General features: G+C 34.1%; 3 protein-coding genes across 4 annotated transcripts in view; 2 read left to right on the top strand and 1 right to left on the bottom strand.

Moving 5' to 3' along the window:
* Nucleotides 1-80: 80 nt before the first annotated feature.
* LOC108368152 (protein suppressor of variegation 3-7-like) lies at nt 81-1,920 on the top strand. Its single transcript, XM_017622938.1, has 3 exons — nt 81-248; nt 325-723; nt 1,045-1,920. The coding sequence occupies exons 1-3, from the start codon at nt 214-216 to the stop codon at nt 1,634-1,636; spliced, it is 1,026 nt and encodes a 341-aa protein (XP_017478427.1). The 5' UTR covers nt 81-213; the 3' UTR covers nt 1,637-1,920.
* Nucleotides 1,921-5,638: 3,718 nt separating this feature from the next.
* The window catches only part of Tusp (WD40 superfamily protein Tusp), a 33,156-nt gene continuing 19,004 nt past the window's right edge, over nt 5,639-19,790 (top strand). The window contains exons 1-3 of one of the 2 annotated variants that reach the window (XM_017622936.1): nt 5,639-6,423; nt 6,724-6,821; nt 9,985-10,170. In XM_017622936.1, the coding sequence (XP_017478425.1) occupies nt 10,075-10,170 (96 nt within the window). In that variant the 5' untranslated portion in view covers nt 5,639-6,423; nt 6,724-6,821; nt 9,985-10,074. Of the gene's footprint in view, nt 6,444-6,723; nt 6,822-9,984; nt 10,171-19,790 lie in introns of both variants that reach the window. The other variant, XM_017622935.1, reaches the window with a different exon arrangement.
* On the bottom strand, nt 12,396-18,772 carry LOC108368151 (uncharacterized). Its single transcript, XM_017622937.1, has 4 exons — nt 18,251-18,772; nt 14,254-14,611; nt 14,051-14,178; nt 12,396-12,951 (listed from the first exon to the last, which is right to left on the bottom strand). The coding sequence occupies exons 1-4, from the start codon at nt 18,482-18,484 to the stop codon at nt 12,541-12,543; spliced, it is 1,131 nt and encodes a 376-aa protein (XP_017478426.1). The 5' UTR covers nt 18,485-18,772; the 3' UTR covers nt 12,396-12,540.

The raw sequence follows: 19,790 nt of genomic DNA, 5'->3' as shown, positions 1-19,790 counted from the left end.
AAGTATCGATATGGTATCGTATCGTATCGAAATTCGTGTCCCTAGTCAAAAGTTTGTTTAAAAATACTTTATGAATCTGGCAGCTCTGGTAAGGCCGTAGTGAAAGACGCTCAGATTATTCTGTCCAGTAAATTCCCAAAAATAAAATTTCTGAACGAAAATTGCAGAAAAAATTAAGTAAAAAACATTGCACTTTGACTTATTATTTGCGATATGAGTTTTTCTGACGATTCCTCCGATTTAGAATGGTAAGTTACAACATCTCTTCCTAATCTTAAATGTGGAACTCGTGAATTCCCTATAACATTTGGTGTTTGTTGATAGGAAAGAACCAAAAAAGAAAAGCAAGTCCATAAAGAAGGAGCAGCAGACATCTCAGAATAAACCTAAATATGCACAGAAGTTCTGCCAGAAATGGTTAAATATTTTTAGCCCCTGGCTTACACGCTGTGAGGATGATCCTAACAAACCTTTCTGTCGAGCATGTCAATGTCGTTTAGATTGCAACCGCTGCCACTTGCAGCGACATGAACGCACTACAAAGCATGTACGCAATTTGGAAATACTCGTGAGTAAAGGCGAAGGTGCAGCGCGCCAAAACTTAAGTATTCGTCAGGAGCGCAGCAAATATTATCAACAACGTAAGAAGTTCAATTCATCTTTTGCGTCATCACAAGATGCTTCAGAGCTCGGCGCTGATACGGGAGACGAGTTCATTGATGGGTAAGCTAAAACAAAAGAGCCCTCCGGACACTTCCTGTGCTGGCTTAATTGATACTTTAATATATGTTACGGTTTAGTTATTTGTACGACGATTTTGGGTCGCTGTACCCAAACTCGTGACCCGAATCAAAAAAAAAACTTTTACAAACTCTTGTATACAAGCGACTACGCTTTGTATAGAAACATACTATATTTTTGCACTAATTTATTAATAATTTTGTTTTAAAACATGGTATTTTTTGCAAATTTCCGAACTGAGCTGTCAAATAACTAAACATTAATATCTTCTAATATATCTAATATCCCATTTTATTTACATAGAGGTGAACCTGAAAGTGAAACAGCATTTCAATTTGTTCAAACCGAATCTGCACCAGGTGAAGAGTATAATGATGAAACTGTTTTAAAACAGGAAGCCATATCTACTGATGGCCACGGTGACCCTCTGCCGACAAGTTCAACATTGAAGCAAGAAAAATCGCGGGCTAGTAGTCCCAAGAAAGTTGGAGTTAAAAAAGAAAGAATGAAGCTCTTGATGCAAATTCAAAAGGATAAGAACGATCTAATGGACTCTTTTAGAGATCTCATGGGTGTACCGAATCAACAATCGTCTCCTAAGGACAAAAATCACGTTGATCTATTCTTTGAAAGCGTTAGTTCCAGTGTCAAAGCTTTATCACCGAAATTAATTGCCGAAGCGAAAATGCGCGTTTCACAGTTGATATGTGAGTTAGAATTACGAGCTCTTACCGAAAATGACGCAAATGCTTCTGGAGGTAGCCCCGCAGCAGTGGTTGTGTCGTCCGATACTGGAGCCGTCAGCAATGCGTATATTATAAATCAGCCAGTAGCTGGCATGGTGCAAGATCATGCAACAGAAAGTAGTGGACCGCATTATGAAACACTTAGATGAAAATAAACACTTGGTAAATGTAAATTTTTTCTTTTATCTATGCATACATATGTACATACATATATGCGTTAATTAAAAATAATATCAAAATAAACGTTTTAATAAATTTTTGAATTTTATGCAATAAAAGTAGAAGTAATTAGAGCATAAGTCAGCGCAAGTCGAAGAAGCTTATTTCTCAGAAAGACATCGAAAGAGAATACTTTTCCACTTGGTGGCATATGAAGTCAAGATCATAAACATTTTATAAATAACGATCAAAAATGTATAATAACTAGGGCTCGGAATCTCAGGCACTAAAAAATCTAAAATATGCGCATATAATATGCACTCGAAATTCAAAAATATGCGATATAAACATGTAAAATATGCAATTACAAATATTTGTCTTATATTTTATTGCCGGTACAGAAATAAATAACACTTCAAAATACATTAAGGGCTTTCACAAGACTTGCTAACCGTCTCAAAATCATAAGCTTAACATTTTCCGTGTAAAGTAATGATTAAAATGGTTTTAGAGGATTTCTAACTACAGTTTAAAAACATATAATTAGCGCCCCGTAAAACCATTTCAACCGTTATTTTACATACAAAATTTTAAGCTTAAGATTTTACGACGGTTATGAATCCCCTAAATAAATATTTATGTATAAAATTAGTTTATAAATAAGCAGACAGTTAGGGGCCATTCACATACAACTTTCCTCGCTTTGCTTGACAGTTCAAACTTTGACAACAAAGCGCGAAACGCAGAAGGTATGCTACAATAAACGCTTTGACAGCTTTTGCGTTTTCCTTTTCCCCCATATTTTTTATCTGTAAAATAGATAGCAATATAATAACATGCATTAATAATAGCAATAAAAATTCCTATTTACCCTATTTTTGTCATTAAATGCAAATGCAAGCGCACAAGAAAAGATAAATGTTGACAGCTGATTGCCAAAGCGGGCAAAAGTTGAGAGTTGCCCAAGATTTTGCTTCGTTTTGCTTTGCTTTGCTTCAAACGTTTTTTATGTGAGCATACTCATGCATATGCCTACATCGATCTTATACGTCAAAGCAAAGAACTATCAAGCAAAGCGAAGAAAGTTGTATGTGAATCAGCCTTTACGATCTTGTGTAAATAGAAACATTGACAGTTTAATAGTGGTTCAGATGAATGGTTGGCTGGTTTAAGTGGATTGTCACCCTGGCGACAAGCAATTAAAAATGGTCGCCGGACACCCTGGTAAACCTGTATGATCCTGTACGATTCCATCTCTGCTTGGCCTTCGAGTGATAAATTTCCATTTTATCTATCTGAGTGTGGCGCACATGTACACCAATGCCTCGTTTCCTTAAACGTTCCTTTATCCCGGGACCGGGGGTAATTTCGTATTGATCGGAGATATAGGCAAGCTCTCTCCTACAGCCGTCCACTAGTTGAGATCTAACACAGGTAGAAGAGAGTGCCTTAAATACCGCGTGGCTATCCGAGAAGATATTTAGATGAATATTTGAGAAAAAATGTTAGGTATTTTTTTGGTCAGGAGATGTCGCACTAAATTTAAATAGTTTCAAATCCAAAAAAGGAAAATTATGCAAAAACTACATGCATTTATTGCAAAACATACTAAAATATGTGCAATAAATGTATTTTTGGCAAAATATGCAAAACCATGCATTTACTGCAAAATATGCACTAAAGATAACTTACCCATTTCCATTTAAAGATGCCCCATAAAAACATGCATTTGCATGAGATTCCGAGCCCTAATACTAACATTGACATTTAGTTAGTCTGTTCCAATAGCAGTCCGGTTTACAGGATTTAGTCAGAACTTACAGGAAGTCGTTCCTATTGACATAAAACCTGTAAGTGGGAACACATTTGAGAGAGTAACTGAGCAACTGTTCCTAGTCAGAAGTTACAGGATTTAGTCCGGAGTTTCTTTTCCTTAGTCTGTTCCTTTGAACTTCGGACTAAAACCTGTGGAACTGTCAAATTATAATTTTACGCTCTCAAATGGGAGAACAGATGCAGAAGTGCATAGGAACGCAAAAAGCACTATTTCCTGTAAAAACGTCAGACGGTTTGTTTACATGTCATTGGTACTACACTGATTTGGCTGAAATATCACTAAATAATTATTAAAATCTAAACATATTTAAATATTTCGTTGTTTACTTCCATTTTTTAACAAATATAAGATTCTTTGCTTTCACCGCTTTCTGTTTTTGTTTGCACATGTAAATCAGCTGATCGTTTGACACTTTTCATGAACTTACATGGCTCGAATCGTAACATCCGTTCACTGATCGAAAACGATTCGAAAGAAAATTACGGGATACGTCAGGCAGTATAAGCTGAATGAGACACAGAGTACGTTCACGTATGCCATAATCCGAAAAATGGGTTTTTACGTGACGAGTAGTACGATATCGTATGTGACGATTCGAGCCCAGGAAAAAAATCTCCGGACTAAATTATTGAGACATTACAAAGCAAAACGAAGTGTGCAGTGGCAAAGTGTAATAGTGAAAACAAAAGGAATGCGTGCGATATATTTTTTTTTTTCGTTTGCTACGGACGCAATCCTGGCTAAAAAGTGGAAGCAGTTCTGCCGGCGAGGTGATGCATTAAATACCAAATCGAGCTTTGTGCTATGTGTGTGAGCTATGAGCTTCTACATGGAACCATGTTGGCCTTTCCTTGGTGAATTGTAGTAAGTACATAGGTACGCAAGTGCTGGTTTAGTTTGCTGGCAATGGCATACATACAAAAGCAGTTTCCACAGTAAATATGAAACATGAACTTCACTACCTACTTATTTTTGTTAGTACCTGATTCTTTTTAGTGCTGGTATGAGGTAATGCATCAGTGGATAAGGTTGGCTACCGTCGACAAATATAAATATGCACTCTGCATGGCCTTTTACAATGGCGAGTCCAAAAATTCACTTTGCTGCACACCTTCCTTTTGATCTACATGAAATTGCNACACAGAATCCGGTCAAAGTGGCTTCCCTGAGTTTTGAACTCCAATAAATTAGTAAATTAGAAAACTCGCGTCAATATTGTGAAATTGAAGAAGATATAGAATATGTCATCTGATTAACAATAACTGCTTCAAATAATTTTGGAATAGCGTAAAGTTTCGCTACGCATCGATAGTTTTCTATAGAAGACCTGCTGCCGGTTTTGTGAAGTGGTACTATGAAAGATTCCTTTCATGCTGACGGAAAACGCCTTGTTTGTTCGCAGATGTAGTTTTTGAGGAAACGAGTCGGAATATGATCAGTTTCAGTGACTCCTTTAGAGTTTTTAAATAGTGTAAAACTTCATTGGAAGATGTTACTGGAATATAAGCTAACTTAATCGGATAAAGTTTATACGGATAGTGTCCATGTTAAACCGAGCTAGTTTAAAATCAATAGCTGAAAATATGCGAGATTTTTAAATATTAGGGCTGTTCAGGAGCCTATGCATATGCTGTTGCATTTGCATATTCATTGCATTTGTAAATTCACAACAATAAAATGCACACGGTTGTCATGGCAACAAGTATAAAATTTTCAAATGCAACTCCAACTGCAAATCCTAGACCATTTCAACAACAGCCCTAATGTGTCACTATTTGGATCTTGTTGTAGGTTTTCAATGTATACCCTAAAGCCTGGTTTTCTAGCAAAATAATAATCAAGTCACAATATTGACAATTTAGGTACCCGAGTTCGGATTGCAAAGGATTTTTAACTCAGTACTTTCTTTTTATACGTTTATTTACATATAAATATGTAGTAAATTAGTATATGGATGTGTATAAATAAATATAAGAACGAATACAAGTGAAACTATGGACAGCCCGCTTAAAATTTTTACATGCTGCATTTTAACACTAAAGTGTTGCATACACAATGGTTTTGTTGCACAAAAAGCTCAGTAAACAAGTTCTACATTTACCCTTTCCTTAACTGGGAAAAGCTTGCAAGCAGCAGTATCGGAATGATAGCCAAAAGAAGTGCAACGGTTCGGTTTTAGCAACCGGTTGTAATAAACAAATTAAAATATAGTACCTAGTAGTGTGTGCAATAATTTAGTAGTTAAACTTCAACAGAAAATTATACGAGACACAAATAAATATAGTGGTAGTGCATACAATAACCAGTAGCTTGAAAGAAATTTTCACTGTGCACATAGAAGTACTAGATTTACATACAAGTGAAACACTAGTATAAATAAATAAATATGTAGGTAAAAGTGAATACAAAAATTGCACATTTCTTTGTCAATCTTCAATTCTAGATTCTTATCGTTCCTTCAGAATGCCTACATCTTTTTATATACAAAAAAAAAAACAAAATATTCTTCAAAACCTACAGTCAAGCGAAAATCGATTTTTCAAAAATCCTGCAACAGCAGCAGCGGGAAAAAATTATAATGTGAAAATACCAACACTTGACACTTTACCAATGCAACAGTGATAAGAAATAGCGACATATCTTGTAAATAGGAAACTACAACATAGCATTTCCTGCAAACATTGACGTTTGTGTTTATATTTATATTGCGCAGGCGTGCTCTCATCCCTCTAGATAGTAACAGCAATGGCATTTCTACATAACATATTTATGTATGTACATACATATTTGTAGTAGGTGTGGTGGATTAAATGGGTTCAAATAAAATAGCAACGATGTCAGTGTCTTTTAAAGTTTGCCCTCGTGTGGACAATCCTAAACGGAGCCGTCATCCTTTTTACAACGGATTTTGAGTGCCGAGTTCTGTGCAAATATAAAGCGGTGCGTGTGCACACACATATGTATGTACATATTGTCGTTTAAAGTACAAAACCGCGCAAGTAACATTTGCTGCCAAAAATTGGATGTGCTCACACTAGCTCTTGGCTCAATCCTTATCCATTCGTCCTGAAATATACTAGCCAGAAATGTGATTGCTTTATAAAAAAAGAGAACCATTTTGAAATACGCGGTTTCGCATTTTGTTGATACGCGGTTATCTACTTTAAACGACGATATGCATTTATGTATGCTTAAAGTACATTTAAAATCATTTGGTTATTGAATTTTCTTCATTTAAAGTCGATCTGCAAACTTTATATGCCTTAAAAATGCATAGTAGCACAAATTGAAGAAAAATTTCATAATCTTCTAAACTCAAACTTCAACTAAAACAAGAGGTGAGTGAGTCTGCTTTTGGCTGTAAGAAAGTCTACTCTTGCGACTGTTTATGCATAATAAGCTGGTACTAAGAGACTCTTACCCTACAAGCAAATGTATGCATATGCATACATTTATACATACATACATACAGACAAATATCTATACATATCATGCACATACAAAAGTATATTACTAGAGCTGGTTAAGTTTTTTTTTAAACATCTTTGTGTACCTAACAAATGTGCTACACCTTGTTTTGTTATAACACGAACTAATCCTTTGCAAACACTAGTGAATAATTACATAAATGAGTACATTGCGTATACGTAACTAAATACATACTTTGCAGTGTATGCTTGCCTATTCAATGTCACAGTTTTTGTAAAAAAAAAAAACGAAAAAAAAACTAACTGTATCTGTATGTATGCATGCACATATGTACATACATACATATATGCGTGCTGTTACTTATATAATATTTGGTTTTTGTTAACACAACTGGAGGAATAAGTTCGATCGCCGTCGTTTAAGTGATGCAATTTTCCAGTTGGCTTCTCTGTTATGAAGAGTTCCGGACAAAGAGAAACAAAAAAAAAAACAAAGTATCGTGAACGGAAAATAGAATTTCTATTTAGTTAGTACATATAATGTAGGTGCATACAAATGTATGTAAGTATGCATTTCTTTGAATTGAAATGTGTGATTTTATAAAAGAGACATTCAGAACTGCTGGTTTTGTAGTTGGAAAAACTTTGTCGCTAAATTCGCGCCAGCCAAACCGCTTTTTATCTCAGTAGCGACTTTGTTCAATATACAAAAACAAAAAAAAACTGGGTTAAAGCTTATACACCAGACATACGGACCAAAGCAAAGTTCATAGTTATTGACGTCAGAAAGTAGAAGTAAACGGCTTCAATTTCTTCTAAGTTATCAAGCACTAGCTTGGTTGAAAGTACATCTGCCAACATTAGAGGACAGATATCGGGGAAAAGGGGCAGACGCTATATGTCGCCTAAGGCGCTGCAAAGGAAGGCACGCAACCGCACAGATATCTTTTAAGACTTGTTACGGTGATCGCCTCAGGTGTAACTTTTATATTTCTTATTCAAATCCGCCGGTTACCACAAAGCTTGCACCAATCGCTTGCAGGGATACATTTTTGGTTATTCACACTTATTTTTACTTTATTTTATTGAGCGGTTGAAATTTTTTTCGTTTTTTAAACAGTGAAATCGTGTTTCTCGTTCCAAAATTTATAATATTCTTCTTCTTCTTATTTTGCCGATTTCAAAAAAGCACGCCAGTCGTTTCTTTGCTGTGCCAACTGGCGCCAATTGGTAATGGAATATCAGTATAATAAAAAAAAAAAACAAAAAAATTTTTTTTTGGAATATATTCGTTGGATTTTTCATGTTTTTTTGAAAGAACACTACTTTTGACCAATTTTTTTTTCAAGGTCAAGGGGTAATTGTGGCTCAATGGCAATATTTTTATGAAAGGGATTTACTTTCCCCTATAAAAAGACGTAGTTTAGCCTCAAAACTTAAAATAATTTTCCACAAATCAAAAACATTTTTATTCTCTCCTTGAAGAGACAAATTCAAGTTTGGCAAATGGTCCATCATATCGGTAAAGAACATTAAATCAGAAAGTCAATTTTCATTCTCCAAATTGCAAGTAATTTTCGATCTCAATTTGCGTATTTGTATATAAAAAGGATAAAATAAAAAAACAACACAATGAAAAAGAATATCCAGCAATGAAATATGTATCTCTGGAAGTGTTCATGGTAGAGTTCTGGAACTTGGTATGGAGATGTGAAGAAAAATGGGAGCTATCGGAAAAAGGTGACACGCCCCCTCCCATACAAACCGAATTTTTCATACTGCATATCTCTGAAAGTATTCATGGTACAGTACTGGAACTTCGTATGGAGTTATGTATGTATGTATATGAAATCAAGCCCACACTCTTGGAGAAAAATTGGGGCTATTTGAAAAGGGAGCGTAAGGCCTACAAATTTACCGACTTTTAGATCTCTTTGAATGTATTTACAATTCTTCTGTAGGTGAGTTTGTGAGTGAAGTCCTCCTAAATGGTTGTACGGATTTTAACGAAACTTTTTGTGTATTTGAGTGGGTCTCTGGATGGTTTAGTTTCACAATTTAATCCGCCAGTTGGCGCTGTAGTCGAGTTATTACTAAAAAATAGCCAAGTGAGAAAAGATGCCGTGAAGGTCAGATTAAATCGACCTGTTGCACCATTGAGTATATCGAACTCTCCTGTGTTACGATTAGCCCAATGAATGTAATTTTCCAATTTTCCGCCCATCAACCAGTTGCAAAACCGCCTAAATCGCCGTTGTGGCAAAAATGAGATTTGGTAATCCTGAACTCCAGGCATCGAAATTTATGCATACAAATCGTTAAATCGTTATTAAAACAACAGATTTGTAAAATAATAGCCAGAGAAAATACCGCCTATCAAGAATAAACCTTTTTTCACTCTCCTGTAAAATTTGACATCCATATCACGATATACATACAATTCAATTTTCTGCCTTTGTTTGAGTCGAACTTGAAACAAGCGGCAACCCTCATACATATAATTAAGAAATAAAGCCTTTTCAAAACCATTTCGGTCGATACTCATGGTGTAATAATTGGTTTAATTTAAAAATAATTTGATTTTATTTTTTTTTTTTCAGGTGGCAACTCTTTTTTGAAAAAATAAGAATTTATTACATATCCCTTTAATTTGATACCTCATTTTGTAAAATCGAACGAACGGTGCAGATCTGATATGACGAGTGAAAGTTTTCGCGTATTATGCATTCATACGTACAAACATATTTAGATTACTAAAAGAAAAACAGATCCACATTAACTGCAATCAACATAAGTACAAAAACATTTGGAATTCGATTTTCTAGAAATTGGTATATGGCGAAATGTTTTCGTATCAAATTCGGGGGCAAGACTGTGTAAAATAGAAGTAAAATGCGTCAAAAGTTCCGAACTATAAAATCCATTTTTTACTGGGCTACGGACTACAAAGTCTGAAAAAACCTACATACATAATATCTGCGTACAATAAAAAAATTAAAAAATTTTTTTGTAAACTTCTACTTTTCATTCAGTCAGTAAAAAGTTTCGTAAAACTTTTTCCTTTTAATTTCAGTTTTAAAATCGTCAATGCTCGCCCTATATGTATGATTGAATACTTACCATTAACGAGCTCAAAGTATAACCATCATACTTGTTTGGCAGAATGCATCTGCATTTCGAGCGCAATGTGAATACAAAATGTGATTGCACAATCCTATCGCTCTCATGGATGGGCAAAGTTCCTGATGACATACCAGAGGTAAGTAAAAACGAAGCATAAACAAACCTAATGAATAAATTTAATAAACTGAAACGCATCGTGAATTCCAAAAGTCTAAATACGTAAAAGCAGATTAACCATTTATGCATACATCGGCGTAGCCAGAATGAAATTTAGGTCGAGCCCCCCTGACCCTATTAAGCTGGCATTTCAGGGAACTATTTTATATATATATAAGGAAAATTTGAAAGCTAGGGGGGGGGGCTCGAGCAACCCCTGCCCCTACCTGGCTACGCCCATGTATGCATACTTGCACTGCTATACCATTTTTACGTAACATTACTTGCAAGTCTGTTGAATTTTTATTTTCCACGTAAAATCCAAGTGACATTTAAAATTTGTGATGCCACTTGCGTTTGTTTACTTGCTTTTGACAATTTGCAGGAAATTCGGCATTTTAAACGAAATATTGAACGAAATATTAAGATATCTTCGTCAATAACGTAATTTATGTTCTATTTAGCTATATAAAAACTGCGAAAGGACTGAAAATTAAAATAAAACTACTATGAGATTTATGTAAACATCCAATTTAAAAACAATTTAAATGTGCTTCATATGCATATACAAATAAACATATTGCACAAAAGCTTATACTTCTATTTCACAGCAAAGCTACACATTTTCAAGTAAATTTGCGAAGAAGCAACTTAATGCCACTGCTAAGGGAGCGGAGCTAGTGAGACAACTGTCAGTTTATCGAACCTTTAATTATTGAATCATGCTATAGTGTAAATACCACGAATTAACCTGTGGTGCCAAACTGGAATTTACTGTTCAAAATAGGGCCTTCATTTTTCAACCGAATTTGGGGCTTTAAATGGAATTTAATGAAAATTAGAAGGGATTTGTCGAGCCCGATTTTTTAATTTTTATTTGTTTATCTTAAATTGTTTAATGCAGAGTGCAGAGAAACTTGCAATTTTTAAGAAAATTTCCTCCCCTGTTCCTGCAAATAAACCAGTTGAAAAAAATTATAGTGTCCCTCCAAAACGAAAAAAATGCCAAAAGTAAAACTTTTAATTTATAAACAAATTTTCGCTAGAGCTTCACCAAAACGTTTTAGGTGTGCAGTTTTATAGCACATTAAATTTAGTATGATAAAATGGAAGTTTAACTTGGCTAAGGGTTCGCGTTGATTCTTAATTTTATTTTTCTGATGGTGCTAGGCATTTGCGCTCGAAATTTGAGATAAAAAAGTCAACACGAATTCTCAGCCAATTAAAACATGCTGCAAGTTTTCTAGAAATTCTGAAAAAAATTAATGTTGGTGAAAACTTTTTTTATAAATTTAAACTTTTACCATTGTAGTTTTTTCGTTGTTGGAGAACACCACAATGGTTTTCAACTAGTTTTTATTATTTAAAATTTATTCACAGGAACAGGACAATCGCTTTTCTAAAAAATTAATGAATCGAATGAAAAACACTGGACTGCTTTATAAATTTTAGCAGTTTGTTGAGGGAAAGAGAATGTATGTCGTCCATTCTCAATACATTCGACCCAAAAATACACCATCTGAGTCTGGCGAAGGCCAGACAGCCACAGAGAAAATGTTCTGTACTATTCTCATCCTCTAAACACGATGTACACAGTGGTTCTTCGATGATGCCTATGGTGACCATATGTCGTCCCTATGGCTTGTGCCCCGAAATCATTCCTATCAGGGCTCGTAGATGAGTCCTTTTTTGTCTGAGAAGGAATATTGCTACCTCCCCGCCAGCCCCTTTTCAGGTAACAGGTTATTTTGCAGGTTTCAATAGTACACCAACGACTCGAATGAGTTTTGTTTATAAGATCCTTGATGTACCCGATCGTTCCCGCTATGCTTGGCCCTAAATTATCTCCGGTCAAATTGGACGCTCCAGAAAACCATAGCTCGCCAGTTCTTCGGCCAGTTCGTTACCGTGAACACCGTAATATCCTGGCACCCACACAAGTTCAGGATCATTCCGTCTTGTAACGCAGTTCAGCCCCAACTTACATTCCTGGCCTATGTTGGAAGAGCTGCGCGCGGTGTCCAATGCCTTTAGAGTAGCTTAGCTATCACTGCAGATCCCGATTTTATGCCCGCGCCACCAAAGAAAGAGTGAAGTAAACCAACTGAAGTTACAGTACCGCTTTCAAGCCGCCAGTGCACTCGTACCTTGTTCATATTTTTCCCGAAGACTTGTGAAAACAAAAACTTATTATCATTTCTGCGGCATTATTTTATGCGAAGAAATTTCTTTTTAGTAACGTAATATAATGGACGTAATATTTTTTTTTTCTTTTAAGAACAATAATAATACCAGTAACCATTTTAAGTACTTTAACCAAAGACTTGCCTCTTCATTAATTAAAACAAGTTTAAAAAAATAAGAGTTGTATAATAATTACGTTGAATACTGTAAATCCACCCAAAAGCATTCTGGCTGATGCATCTGTTGTGGTGTTGTTAGTAGACAGTTCGTTTCTTTCACCAGTTTCAAAATTTATTTCTTCCAAGTCTCCGTAATTCTCGTGTGACTTGGCATTCATTAAAGCTTTCAAGCGCTGCAAAGCACTCGACGGCGCTTCCGTCTCAGTGTTATAGCGGATCGTTAAGTATGGTGCGTAGTCCGCTGGAACATCGTCTGGCTGATAACCATAGATTAACATCTGCACGAATAAGTTAGTGGTATAGTCGTCCTTAATGACGGCTTTAAGACTATTCGGAGAGAAGTGAGAATACTCCGCTACAGGTGGATTGTATTCGCTCGACGTTCTGTCAATAGTATGCTGCAAATATTTAATTGCAATTGCATATAAAAAAATAATAATTAGCATATGTTGCACATACATACATACATATATGTATATGTGTGTACATTAGATCGCATCACAAAAAAAAAGTTGCGGTTTCTTCGCTGGGATTACAAAATTTATCGGGAAAATTTTAAGATCTACGTTAGCGAGGTGGACCGATTAAAAAATTCCTCCAGAAATGGAATTTTTATTAATAAGTATAGTTTCTTAAAGAATTTTTTGCAAAAATCCCCCCCCCCCCCCCCNCCCCCAGATGACAAAACAGTTTAAGCTTGAAAAATCAGCATAAAAATATTTCAAAAAAATTCAACGGAATCATAATGAGATTCTTCACGCTGTTTTTTAACTTTTTTCAAAGATTGGTTTAAGAAAAACTTGATATTTGTGTTGGGTTCGCTTACGCTATTTGTACGGTTTTAATATTATTATTACAGCATAAGCGCAAATATACACAAAGTTAGAGATTGCAATTTGGCATTCCTCTTTTTACTTTGTTCGTAACACTTAACTAAGGGCCAATTCACAGTGCGTTATTAACTCAGAATCAGCAGTTAACTAGCTTATAAAATCTAATTAAATTCACGCTTGAGTGAAATATTCGTTTTGCATTTGACTCGCTTAAACGTTGGCCGCCGCTCAGTAACTTTTCGCTAGATCTAACCGTATTTTTATTTTGAATTAATTTTGAATAAAATTGGGACGTGTATGAGTTTATTTGCAAGGAATAAAAAAAAAACCGAAAAATCTCATTACTATGATTCCGTTGAACAATTTAAAATATTTTTAAGAAATTTTTTTTTTTAAGTTTAGATAGTTGCGTCATATGAGTTGATTTTTTTTTTTTAAATCTTTTTAAAAAAATATTTTTATTTAAAACAAACTCAATTTTTCCAGCTCGCGTTAATCTTAATCTCAAGTCTCAAATTATAATAGATTTTATATTTCCAATAGAAAAACAGTACCGATTTTTTTTTTATGGTGAATGATGCAGTCTAATATACATATGTATGTATGTACATATGAACTTGTATACATACACATAACATTAAGTGGCTTTACAAGTGAAACTTACATCAAATATTATAAACCGCACGTACGTTATGAAACTACTATCGATATAGTAAAATGTAACGGTATGATTTGATGGTTCCTCAGTGGAAGTGTGTGAAGTCTGATAAGTCTCATACAGTAAATAATCACCTGCCAAGAAATTTTTGGTTACGTGCATACATATGTGTTGTTGGAAAAAAGTAGATCATTCTACCAAACCCTCACCTTTTTGACGCGTTCCCTGTTCGATTATTTTATCAGCATCACCGAAATCGCCAAAATATTCCATATCGTCATCCAACACATCCGCCATTTCTTCGCTTTCATTACTCGATTCCGTTTCATTCTCGTCGATATCATAATCGAATTCTGGTGCAAGTATGCCTTGGAATTGCTGATCTTTATTCAGTATATACGATGGATTTATATTGAGCATGGTCTCATTGAACCCATAAATTGATATCTGTACTTCAAACAGATCGAAGCCATTAATGGCATTTGTGTTGTTGTCATTGGGAATGGCAACTATATTTCCTTTCACCAAATCATTTTGGTAGCTAAAATACACATCTGCCAGAACGTTCTGTGTTTTTTGAAATTGTAAAATAAAAAACATAAATTAGAAAAAAATCTCTATATATCGTCGTTTAAAGTACAAAACCGCGTATCAAAAAAATTCAAAACTGCGTATGTGAGGTTGCATAAATTATTTTCATAGTATTTGGGGAAATAACGCTCAAAGACTAGTATACATATTTATGCAATTATTAGCGCTGTCGATCCCGAGATCTTGGTATTTTTCAGATACCAAAAATTTCGGGATTAGCTTGTATTAGTTCCGCGATCCCGAAATAATTTAAATGTCGAACTGAAGGAATTAAAAACTTGTTTATAATAAAAGCTTTCCAATTCAATAAATGCACTTGCGAACGGGTAGGATTGTTGTACAAATGTCCGAAGACTGTCTTTAGATACCTCAATATTATACAAAAAAATAATAATTTTCTAAGCAGCTTCAAATTTTAAAATTTTAAGTTTCGAAATATGACAATTTGGATAGAATCGTCCATATACAGGGTGGCCTAGACCTTCTAAAATCGAGGAACTGCCAAGTCGGAGATGCTCTGGCTTTTGGTCGTGTTACCAACTTCCGGTTTCAACCGGAAGTGGGTTAAATAGACTGGAAGTCCATCATTTTAACCGGAACTTCATTTCAGAGAAAACTTTCCGAGACAAGTTACGTATATTTATGCGAATCTGCGTTAAAAACATGTATGTATATCCAATTAAAAAAAAAAATCGATCTGTTTAACATCCCCGACTAGGTAAATCATATTTTTTCGTTTTCCAATAAAAACAGTTTCACTAATTTCAGAAGTCTGGCACCAGTGAAGTTCGAAAGTCATAGTAAAAACATGTATGACCCTCATCGATTCCCCTTTTCGCTGCTTGCTATGTTTGAGTTCCGGTCGCTTAACGAAAAACTTTGTATGTGAAAGCAACAACAAATTTAGCTATCAAGGATGGACGAAAGCGAGTTTGGTTGTACCTCATTGAGTTCGTTCGTTTCGCCACTCGCTAACTGTTGGCAAATCGATGACGGCTTTGTCTAATTAAAAAAAAAAATGAACTTGCGGTCAGTTTAATCTACGTACGGCCGAAGCCGGATGTCGGTAATACCATTAAAAAATAAATCATCCCCAATTTAATGGGTCAAAGTTTTGGGTTCAAAACAAAACACATTTTTTCTTTACCTTTTAGAGGGGGTACACGGGTGGTCTAGGAAACCCTGTATACTTGTGGCGTTTTCTTTTCTAGCAAAAAATTTCCAGCTTCTCATATGGAAACATTATCAGAGTGCAACATTTTTGAGGGTAGAACCTTGAGGTCAAAAAAGATAGCGGCTGAAGTTAAGGCTGGTTTTCACTATGTCAAATGCAATGGCGTTTGTCGTCCAATAAATAAAAAGCACATTGTCAAAAGGAACTAAAAAACGGTTTATACATACATATGTCCGTTTTTAGCCCATAATATAATCAGAAAAGGTATGGGAAATGGGAATAATTCTGTGTCAATATATGTTGACAAAATTTTTTGTCAAAATATGACATGGTTGCAATTAGCCTTTGGAGATGGAAATCGTTAGGTAACATTGCTTTTATTTGAAGTCTTTCCAAAGGAGATTTTTTATATTTCATTAAAGAAAAACTTAATGGTTTTTATAAATGTTAACGAGCAAAATTGTTAAAAATTTGAATGCATTAAAATTTTTCACCAGCATTACTTTGGATAATTTAAAGCCTTTTTATTCTAAAAACAAAGTTTTTGTATACAGAAATCTGGGCACCGTCATTATATTGCATGCGTCGCACGTTTTTCATTTCGAATCTAAAAATTAAATTTTAAAATCCAAACGTATCAGGTCAAAAATGTATGAGTCTAGGAAAAATTATTTTCTACTTTTTAGTGCATTTATAGAAACGTGGTATATTAAAGAGATTTATTTGATTACTTTTTCATTTTTCATCAATATTATAATAATTCCTTTATTGGTAATTTCTCTTGACTCATTTTACTCAGCTTAATGAGTGGCAGTTAAATTTTGAATGATTTTTTTCAAATCCTTGTTTTGTCAATACTAATTTGTTGATGCCTTAATTTGCATTTCTCTATATTTATCCTATAAATAGTTCTTATACGAGCATGTATTACGTATTTATGCAGTTACTAAAGAAGAAACATGCAAGCAAAATTTGCAAGGCTAACGAACTTTATTTCCAACAATTGGCATTAAATAAAAACCAATTTTATAAATCGTACAAATGCACATACATATGGATATATAAATATTAGGCTGCATCACTCCCCATACAAAAAAATCGGTTCTCCTTTTCCATAGGAATTATAAAATCTATTATATTTTAAGACGTCCACCAAAATATTTCGGAAAAATATTAAGTTTTCGTTAGCTGGACCGATTTGAAAATACCTGCAAAAATGGAGCTTTTTTGGAATAAAAATAGTTTCTTAAAGATCTTTTTTTTTAAATCCCCTCTAGTGAAAAAAGGGTTTAAGCTTCAAAAATTTGTACAAAAATATTTTAAAACATTTAAAAAATATGTCAATGGAATCGTAACAATGAGATTTTTGATGCTGTTTTTTTAACTTTTTTCAAATGCTGGTATAAGAAAAACTTTAATAACTAAGTCTAAACTATTTCGATTTAGACTTTTTCTTTCTTTGCTAATATTATTATTCAAATGATGAAAGGGAAAGGTAGGATGAACGAGAGGCATTCCAAGTTGAATTAAGATGTGTTGGTATTTGAAAAAAAAATAACTGGGACATGAATGAATTTTTTTTGCACAGAAATAAAAAGAATGATAAAACACCTTTCTACTGAGAACTCATAAAACTTAATCAGAATAGTTTTGGCCCAGTTATTCAAGTTTTTCGTAAATAAATCATTAAAAAATGTTAAAAAACAGCATCAAAATTCTCATTGTTATGATTCCGTTGAAAATACTATGAAATATTTTTATGCAGATTTTTTGAGCTTATTCTGTTTTGTCATCTGAATCAAAAATTGCTTTAAGAAACCATTTTTATTCATAAAAAACTCCATTTTTGGAGGTATTTTCAAATCGGTCCAGCTCGCGTAAATCTTAATATTTTTCCGAAATATTTTAGTAGACGTCTTTAAATATAAGAGAAACTGGAACTTTTCTTGGTGATGCAGTCTAATGTATATATATGTATATATGTATATAAACATATTAATATTCAATATGGTGCGCCAAATATTGCGACGGAAATGTGAAGTTCATCGTCAGTGCATGTGAAGTAAAATTTTGAGAACAATTTATTATTTCATTAAATGTCTAGTATATGGATGTAGTATGCCTAAATTTCTGGCACTGTCGTACATGTACATATGTATGTATGTTCATATGCCCGTATGTATTTACCCGTGTTTGCCGGCCAATGCCACTTATATTCTTCCTAGTACGGTTTATAAATGCCACGATTTTGCAATCACACCACAAAAACATATGTATGTACATATGTATTAACACACAAATTTATAGTTTCAAATTTAGGTGTTTATAAAATTTTGCACGAATATTTACCCGCACGGATGTATTTATGTAAATACCATACCCAACGGTGTATATGTATATTTAGAAATGATGTATTGTGACCAAAATTTATTTGACCTTACTTGTTCCGAAACTATTTCGATGTAAGTTATTGGCTCTGGAATTGCATAGTTGAAGCCGACTACTGGATTTTTATCCACTCCGACGAGACGTGATTGTAGAACATCTTTTAGTATTAATTGATCGTTAATAATACGTGCACCGATGCCGAAAACGGATTTACACTCGATCCATTCTAGTGCAAAAGCGGCAAAAATCAACACGTATTGCCATATTGCCAATTTCGCTAAAGGCATTTCGAGACTTTTTGTGGGCGCGATGACACGATTTTTAGATTTCTAAATACATATATCGTAGTATATTATATGTATGTATATATAATAGTGAAGATATTTTCGTATATGAGTGCGAAAACATGTGAAATACTTATTAGCAACAAAAACAAAATTATTTGTTTAGTGCGAAAAATCTAGCATACCGATTGATCACTTCTTGTCGCCTCAGCGTACTCGTAGTAACTGAAAATTTCCCTTTCCTTAAAACTGAAATATTTTCGAAACTTCGAAAATGTATTTAAATTTTCGCTGGAGAGAGCCAAAATCTGCACGTGAGTACACATGAAAATGATATTGCGAGTATAAACAGAAAAATAATGCAGGGAGAGCGCCAAAAATTATTAGATATGCCCACTTGTGAATAATGAATAAATTCTAACACTTCTAAGATAACTTGGCGATCAACTTGTAAATATAAAATTAAATATTCAAAATTCGTGTGTGCATTCATAATATAACCGTTCCTCTCACAATCTTTTCTTATACATACNAAATTAAATATTCAAAATTCGTATGTGCATTCATAATATAACCGTTCCTCTCACAATCTTTTCTTATACATACATATGTTGATCGTTTAAAAACATAAGCACTCTTTTGATGCACTATCAGCACACACACACACACACACACACACACACACCTGTTATTCGCCATCTGAGGAGGCTCTCTGTTTTGCCCTCAAGTGCATAACCTGTTTATAAATAACGTGAGAGTTTTCTTTTATTACATGAAAAAGATGCCAATGAAAGACTCGAATGCAATAAAAAAAAACATCTGGGCATTGCTCATACGACATGGTGTATGGGGAGGCATTTTTCAAGTACTCAATGCGTACATATGTATGTACATATAAGTATAAGCTTTACAATATTATGTACATACATACGAACGCATGTATGTATGCACATATGCATGGTCGCTGGGCTTTTGGCCTATAGGCAGGCGTTCTTTGAGAGACGTAACACGGCTAGCTTTGAGTATTTAAAAATTAGTAAGCTAAGAAAAGTGAATGTTAACCAAATAAAGAGTTAATCAAAAGAAATTTATTTACTGCATAAATTCATTGCTATGGATAAGTTTTAAGTGGCCCAACATTTTCTCTCGAGTAAAAAGAATAGAAAACTTAAAATTGCATAGTTTTTAAATAAAATTAAAAATATACTTATGCATAATGTACATATGTACTTTATAACTACATATATTATAGGAATACTAATCTTAATGCAAACACGTGCGACAAAAGTCAAAAAAATTTTAAAACACA

The sequence above is a fragment of the Rhagoletis zephyria genome, unplaced genomic scaffold, assembly GCF_001687245.7.
Source record: "Rhagoletis zephyria isolate East Lansing unplaced genomic scaffold, Rhagoletis_zephyria_1.1 Rzeph_scaffold_02976, whole genome shotgun sequence".
NCBI lineage: Eukaryota > Metazoa > Arthropoda > Insecta > Diptera > Tephritidae > Rhagoletis > Rhagoletis zephyria.
Note: the sequence above shows the minus strand (reverse complement) of the source record. Positions and strands in the feature narration are given on the sequence as shown.

Bases quoted from the DNA above. Each gene is read 5' to 3' on its own strand.
- LOC108368152 (XM_017622938.1), top strand. From the start codon at position 214: ATGAGTTTTTCTGACGATTCCTCCGATTTAGAATG. The intron at 249-324 runs GTAAGTTACAAC...GTTTGTTGATAG, and splicing joins GATTCCTCCGATTTAGAATG to GAAAGAACCAAAAAAGAAAA. The intron at 724-1,044 runs GTAAGCTAAAAC...TTATTTACATAG, and splicing joins GGAGACGAGTTCATTGATGG to AGGTGAACCTGAAAGTGAAA.
- LOC108368151 (XM_017622937.1), bottom strand. From the start codon at position 18,484: ATGCCTTTAGCGAAATTGGCAATATGGCAATACGTGTTGATTTTTGCC. The intron at 14,179-14,253 runs GTGAGGGTTTGG...ATTTCTTGGCAG, and splicing joins ACAGGGAACGCGTCAAAAAG to GTGATTATTTACTGTATGAG. The intron at 12,952-14,050 runs GTAAGTTTCACT...AAATATTTGCAG, and splicing joins TGCGGTTTATAATATTTGAT to CATACTATTGACAGAACGTC.